This window comes from Hordeum vulgare, chromosome 6H (genome assembly GCF_904849725.1).
Source record: "Hordeum vulgare subsp. vulgare chromosome 6H, MorexV3_pseudomolecules_assembly, whole genome shotgun sequence".
NCBI classification, from domain to species: domain Eukaryota; kingdom Viridiplantae; phylum Streptophyta; class Magnoliopsida; order Poales; family Poaceae; genus Hordeum; species Hordeum vulgare.
In genome coordinates, this window is record NC_058523.1 from 104,770,127 (window position 1) to 104,777,968 (window position 7,842).

Consider the following 7,842-nt stretch of genomic DNA (forward strand, 5'->3'; position numbering starts at 1 on the left):
CTGGCATGCTGAAAACTGCAGCACATAGTGGTGGAGGAGTTCAAATATACATCACAAATATGCACAAATATACAACACAATAATACTAGAGTTAAAACATACAACACAAAGAGGGTGGAGTTCAAACATACATAGGGTTCTTAAAGAACATACGTCCAAAAGTGCATACATAGTGGAGTTTTATAGTAAGAAAGCGTGCAAGCAAACAAGGTTCAACAACACATAGGGTTGAACAACACATAGGTTCGAAGATGAAAGCGCGCATGAGAATAGAAGCATCCGGCTCTATTGGGTCGAGCAAGGCCCCTTTCCCTTCTTCTTCTTCCTCTCTTCTTCCTCTTCCTCTTCCCTTTTGCGCATTTTTGAAGCCTCTTCCTTAACCCTCTCCGTGAAGCGTTGATGCTCCCGCTCTCTCTTTGCTGCGCCCTCTGCCATCATCTTCTTAAAGTTAGCTTCATATTCTTTTTTACGTTTCTCTAGCGTCTTCCTGTCATTCTCCTTTATCCTAGCCTCATATCTCCGGCGCTCAAGTTCCATTTGCCACTCATCCATCCTTGCCTTATGCTCCTCATCCTTATTTTTTCGCGCTTCGGCTGCATCCTCCTCTCTCAACTTCTTTGCAGCCCTCTCCATCAACCGTTGCTCCTCACTAGCTGCATCCTTCTCCTCCCCCCACTCCGCTTTTGCCTTGTTGGGTTGAGAAGCGGCCATACCTACAAAAGATGCATCAAAGCTCATAGTTAGTAAAATAACACACAAAGAAGCATGAAAAACAACATGATAAAGATAAGTCAAATATGTGACATACGGAAATGGTCCTCGTAGGTATCCACGCATGCCAATCCTAGTAAGTCCACCACCTATCCCACCACTGCCTCTAGTAGCACCACCACCTATCCCACCCCTGCCTCTAGCACCACAACGACCTATCCCACCCTTGCCTCTAGCAGCACCCCTGCCTCTACCACCACCACTGCCTCTAGCACCACGTCCTCTAGTAAGCCCAAGTCGGCTAGGAACATGTTGAGTAGGAACTTGTTGGGTTGTGCTTTGTTGACCCGTCCCTTGTTGGCTCGTGCTTCCTTGACCCGTCCCTTGTTGGCTTGAACTTGGTTGGCTAGGACTTGGTTGGCTAGGACTTGCTTGGCTTTACCTGGAATCATTGTTTTTGGACTTCTTCTTTCGCGTCGTACACCTTCTTGTGTTGTGCCCTGTTACACCGCAATCTCCACAATGTGATCTCTCAGTAGGCTCTTGGAATTGGTTGTTCCCCATTTCTCTGCCACCAACATGGCCCCATCCATCCATGTCTCCTCTAAAACGCTTTGTATTTCGTCTTCCCAGTTTCACAACCTTCCACTCTGGGTCGGGCCATAGTTGTACTCCATGATACTCCGGCCATTGTGTTTGGTCAAAGTATGGTTCAAATCTAGGAGCCCATGTATGCTTCGTGGTTATGATCGAGAACTCGGACTCCCTCACGGTTAGTGGATGGTTGACGTCCACATTCCTACTGCGAGCTGCCGTGTACAAATGCGAGCATGCGAGATGAAGCAACCTTGGCCTCCCACAAGAGCAATCACACAAGGATAAAGATACCTTGAACACCCTGTTTCCGTGTTGCTGGCCATCGTTTGTCGTTCCTCCAGGCTCATTCACTTGGTATGTCCAATCCTCGTTGTTGTACAGGGTAGCCGTTTGGGAGTCAGCCTTCCGTGATTGAAATACCATCCATTTGTCAACCTTTGGTGGAAACTGGTACTTGTACTTTTTCTTGTTCTCTCCCGCAATGTGATCATCTGTTTCTTGCGAGTACTTTAGAAAGTATGCTCTCAACTTGTCGAATCTGTATTGAACTTGCCGTCACCGGCAACGCACGGACACCCTTCAACACCCGGTTGAAGCATTCTGCCATGTTACTTGTCATTTGACCATATCTTCGGCCATCTTCGTCATAAGCTCGTGCCCACTTGGCCCGAAGTTCAACGTGCCTGTTCAGAAACTCAAGCCCACCTGCATCAAGTTTTTTGTTTACAAGCAAAGCATTGTACAATGTTGCAAATCGTTTGTCCGAAAATGCTTGACAACAATCTTGAAGATCATCCGCCAACTCCTTGCTACCACATGCCCGGTAGAAGTTTGCACAGAAATGCCTCATGCACCATCGATGATGCAAAGGAGCATGGCCGGGAATGACAATGTCAACCGCGTTAAGTATGCCTTGATGGCGATCAGATATGACACATATTTCCCTCTCAAACGGGAATACTTTGGTTCTCAAAATATGCAAGAACCATTCCCAGTTAACATTGTTCTCTGCCTCAACCAAAGCAAAAGCCAAAGGCATCAACCAGTTATTGGCATCACTTGCTATTGCAACCAACAAAGGGCCCTTGAATTGTCCGGTCAAAAACGTGACATCGATGGAGATGACAGGACGACAGTGCTGGAAAGCCCTCACACATTGCTCAAATGCCCAAAATGCACGGCCAAATACGCGGACCCTATTTCCCTTGAGAATCCTTGTTTTCTCCCCATACGGCTCGACCACATGAACCATGCCCGGGTTAGTGTGGGCAATAGCTCCCAACAACCTAGGTATGCGGTTGTATGCTTCCTCCCAATCACCATACAACATCTTGAAAGCGGCTTGCTTTGCTTTCCATGCCTTACCATATTTCACCTCGTAGTGAAAGAGGGCTTTCACAAGGTCTTGTACGCTTTTTATGCTCATTGTAGGAAGAGAGGAGATGGAGTTGGAAAGCCTATAAGCGATGAACTCGGAGGTGAGTTGTCTATGGCTTTGCGACGAAAGGTCACCATCAACCCTCTTGCCTCGACACATGTGAGGCATACAACTGACAATGTTCCATCCTGGCCCTCCTTTCCATGGTCTTGCATGGACAATCCAAGGACACCCTCTATCCTCACATGCAACCGTGTAACGCAGCTTCATGTTTGAATGAACAACTTTGTGTGGCCTATAATGCGTAACAGAATATTCATCCAACCACATCTTCAGTTCAAAGAATGTTTCGAACTTTGACCCCGGCAAAATAATAATCTTTCCCATGTGTGTCCCGATGAGAAGGTGGCCTAACTCCAAACAATATGCCTTCGCCTCCGTCAACCACGACTTCATCCGCAAGGCTAAGATCCTCGAACAATGGTGTCCGGTGATCATGCTTTAATACCTTCGTGAAAGCTTCAGCCTCCTTTGCCGTGAACCCTTCCTCATCAACTTCTTCATCGGGACCCTCATCGTCAGACTCAGAGCCATAGCCACGCGAGTACGGAATAGAATGGTCCATTGTCTCTTGCAAATTATATTTGTCCAAATCACCAAGATTGTTGTCATGAAGAACATTACCATCATTCTCATCATCATCCTGCTCATCATTAGCCTCTACCAATGGTTCATGTTCAATGTTGACCTCTTCGTTGACCTCATCGACACAAGAAAGAGGTTCAATGTTGGCCTCTTCGTTGATGGGTGCAGGAATAGCTTCAACAATCGGAGAGGCAACCTGGTTCAAATCCAACAAGTTAGGAACATTTGTTTTGATGGCAAATAACTCTAGAGCCTTGTCTAGTGATTCGGCCACCGTATCCTTGTATGCAAGCCAACGTTGCTCGGAGTTGACACGCATGGTCTTCCAACGAGTGTGCATTCCGAATCCCACATTATGCCTACAATCAAACTCAACTACATCACTAGGGTCCATCCAATTCAAATCCTTTCGAACCTGTTCCAACAATTCACCATAGCTAGGACACAAATCGAACACCATGTCAAGCTCATCCGGGTCCGGATCAATATTGTCTTTTAAAAAGGCATCCTTGTCCACGTGATGAACATAAACACATGTTCTTCCCATCCCTAAACAACAAAACATAGAACCTTTTTTATAAGCAATCATACAACTACAATAACCCTAGCCTAACTTCCAAACAACCATAACCGTAACCCCATCATAACTCTAACACAACCAAACATCCCTAACCCTAGCCTAACCATAGCCTGACCCTAGCCTAACCCTAAAACAACCATAATGCAAACATCCAAACAACCCTAATCCTAACCCCATCACACCCCTCATCCTAACATACAAACAAATACAACAATATCATATACATCCCACATTTCATGAAAAACTAGGGTTTCCTCAAATTTGCAAAAAAAAAGACCACAACAGATTTTTCTTTGGATGAGAATGAGGGGAGAGGTGGGGATTACCTTAGGAGAGTGATTGGACAACAAATGCCCGGTCCAAACCTTTAGATTTGGTGATTTAGAGAAGGATTTTAGGGAGGGGCCAGTGGCTGGGAGAGGGGGCTGGGGGAGGGGAATGAGGAGGGGGTGGGGAGGGGGGCTGGCCCGTGGCCAGTTAAGTCATTGTGTGGCGCCTAAGCGTTCGGCGTCACACATTACAATGTGTGACGCCTGAGGCTTAGGCGTCACACGGCCTGGGGGGTGGGTCCTCTCTGCCAGGTGGTCGGGGGGTGTGGCGTCGAACGGCTAGGCGTCACACAGTGTAGTGTGACGCCTAGGTGTCGGACGCCACACAAAAGGGTCAGCCGGGTGACATATTTTCTCTGAGGGATCACTCCGTGAGTTCTTTCCCCCAAAGGTCATTTTTGTTAATTTTGCCTCCACGGAATGAATGAACAGCCAGGACCGTGAAAGCAAATTGACCTGGGATCAGACGTGACAAGCATTCCGAATTTCCGATACTGTTCGCAAACATTCGGTACTGTGGGCAATAGTATGATTTTGCTGCCGGAAGAATGCTTCGGCGTTAATGCCACATGCGACTTCCGAGCTTGCACCGTGCATGCATGCTAGCTGATGCTCCACGCAAGAACGTTGTCATCGTGTGGGACAGTGGATCGCATGTTGAACGGACCAAGCCGTGCCACGGGCTGTTCAGGGGCCAGGCACAGTGCTGGAGTAATCCAAGTCGCATAATCCGGCCATAATTGACAGTACTCCAGCTACAGCAATGGCCAATGGGCGTGTCGATTGTCATGTGGCTGCCAGGGACCATCGCGGCGTACAGCGGCCGAGAATGCTTTTACGGAAGGGAAACACTTCCTATCATACGTCTGACAGGAGACATTCGTCAGACCAGTCCCAAGTTTTAGTCTCACATGAATAGTAATATATATTTTATTTGTCTTTGGTCCTACATGTGAGCACAATTACATTTGTTTATTTATATTTATGGAAGGTTGCTATTCTTAACATGGGTAGGGATGCATTTGTTTATTAATGAACGTTGTTGGTCCTACATGTAAACTCACCACCAACTTTAACCATTATAAGTAGGAAAGAAAAAAAAGCTACCTACCATAGCCTTTACATGTGGCGAGCAATCTTCTTTGATCGGTCTCATCAACAACTCGTTATTTCACTTGTAATTTTCTGTGGGAACCACCAAAGGTAATATCCGTCTAGAGGCCATTGTGAAGTCACATTTATTACACCTAGAGGGGTGTCTATACAAAACAAAACACAACAATATCTATAGAATGAAACTAACTCAATAATCTCACACAGTTAGAAATATGCCCTAGAGGCAATTATAACGTTAACGTTTATTTTTAGGTTTACAATTAATGTTTATTTTTGTGCTATAATTGTTATGGTTATTGAATGTGAGATTCATAGGAAAACTCATATACACGTGTGGAATAATAAACACAATAATATATTTTCAGTCTCGCTTCTAAGACTAGCTCATGTGCCGCGTGATGTTCTTGTTTTTTATCATAGTACATTGTTAAAGTAACAATGATGCCGACAACAATGAGAGCACATTGTTATTGGAATAATGGTGTTCAACATACCCAACAAATGATATACTACGTTGTATTGTCATACATATGTTAATGTATACTCATGTACTTATACCATGAGAGTATCGAGTACCTTCATGTCGTACAATGTACTTTGGGATTTGTCAAACGTTACGTGTAACAAGGTAATTATAACAACAACTTTTTGGTGCATCAAATTGTATGTCAAGGGACTTGATAGCTCAAGATTAGGATTTACAACTCTTGCCATTAAGACATATTTTTCAGTCACTCTCGGAATTGAGGTATCCATCATCATCTCTTCAAACACAATGTGGTATGATCATGGAGATGCCAGAATACATAACTAGAAAAAGAAACAAAATCGACGATGCAGATACCTTAATATGGTGATCAAGTTCTAGTTTCACACGGATATAGAATGTATTGCGATGAGTTTGTTAAGTATCACAAAGTAAAGGGAATGGTGTATAGGAAGTAAAAGTTCACTCGATAAATATTTTGTGTATGTGTAGGAGTCAATATGAGTGCCTAGATCTCGCTATTGATTATTGACTAATTGTTTTTTGGGTCATGCATGCATGTTACTCAGCATTCAAGGTCATACACTTAGGCTGGCCATAGTGGAAGTAACTTAGGTAGTATCATGTACTTGGGATTAGCAAACATGCTGATGTGGCAGACAATTAAAGAAGAGTGAGAGGATTAGAGTAACATAGGTATTTTAAACATAGGATTAGAGTAACATAGGTAAAAATATGTGCTTTTCCTATTTAGAGTAACATAGGATTAGAGTAACATAGGATTAGAGTAACATAGGTATTTTAAATATGTGCTTTTCCTATTTATAGTTACATAGGATTAGAGTAACATAGGTAAAAATAGCTCAAGTGGTTAAGTTTCTCATTGTAAACACTACATACCATGGTTCAAGTACTAGACTTAGCATGGTGTTCGATTATTTTAGTCTTTTCTTGTTCTTTGAGTTGTATGGCATGCATGCCAACTACGAGTTGCGTGTGGCCACTTTGGCTCCGTGTCTTGGAGTACTCATAAGGGTTTATATGTGTTGATAAGTGTGAGTGTATGTATGTATTCGTGAGCATATGTGTTTGTATTGTGATTCTTGAAAAAAACACTGAAGTTGGTTGGGCCTGGTTAAAGGGAAAGCCCAAAGTTCTTTCTCATACAGTGTGATACGTCTGAAACGTATCTATAATTTTTGTTCGTTCCGTGCTATTATATTATCAATTTTGGACACTTTCTATTCAATAATATGCATTTGATATCATTTTTGGGACTAACCTATTAACCTAGTGTCCAGTGCGAGTTCCTCTTTTTTGTGTGCTTTTGACTTTTGCAGAAAATTAATACCAAACAAAATTGAAACACAATGAAACTTTTTAGTTATTTTTTCTAGAAGATTTTGGACCCATGAAGTTTTGGGAGGAGGCCAGACACCGCACGAGAGGTGACAAGCTGGTAGGATGCGCCGTGGGGGTAGGGCATGCCCAACAGGATTGTAGCCCCCTCGTGAGCCCTCGTGACCTAATTCCACTTCTACAAATCCCAAAATATTTTGAAAACATCAGAGATCCACAAAAAAACACTGTTTTCACCGGTGCAAGTCTTTGTTCCCCCGTGATCCCATCTAGAGACCTTTTCCGATGCGCTCGCACACGGGGAATCATTCATGGAGGCCGTCTACATCAACCTTGCTGATACGTCTCCAATGTATCAATAATTCATGAAGTATTCATGCCATATTTACCTATGTTTACAATATGTTTATATGGTTTTGATGCACTTTATATGATTTAATTGGAACTAACTCGGCATGACGCTATTTTGAGCAGAATTACAATGGTGTTGTTTTTGTGGAGAAAATAAAAGTTCTTGGAATCACCTGAAACTTTTTGATGAATTTTTCTAAAAGAGATAAGAAATATTGGAGCAAAGAACCACTAGAGGGGGCCACAAGGTGCCCCAAGAAAACAGGGCACGACCATCCCCCTCCCTCGA

At 43.6% G+C, this 7,842-nt stretch overlaps 1 protein-coding gene across 1 annotated transcript; it reads right to left on the reverse strand.

Annotated features, from left to right (window-relative positions):
* Positions 1-245: 245 nt before the first annotated feature.
* Positions 246-711, reverse strand: LOC123401007 (vicilin-like seed storage protein At2g18540). The gene has a single exon (XM_045094723.1). It carries the CDS (start codon positions 709-711, stop codon positions 286-288), a length of 426 nt encoding a protein of 141 aa, XP_044950658.1. The 3' UTR covers positions 246-285.
* Positions 712-7,842: the final 7,131 nt, after the last annotated feature.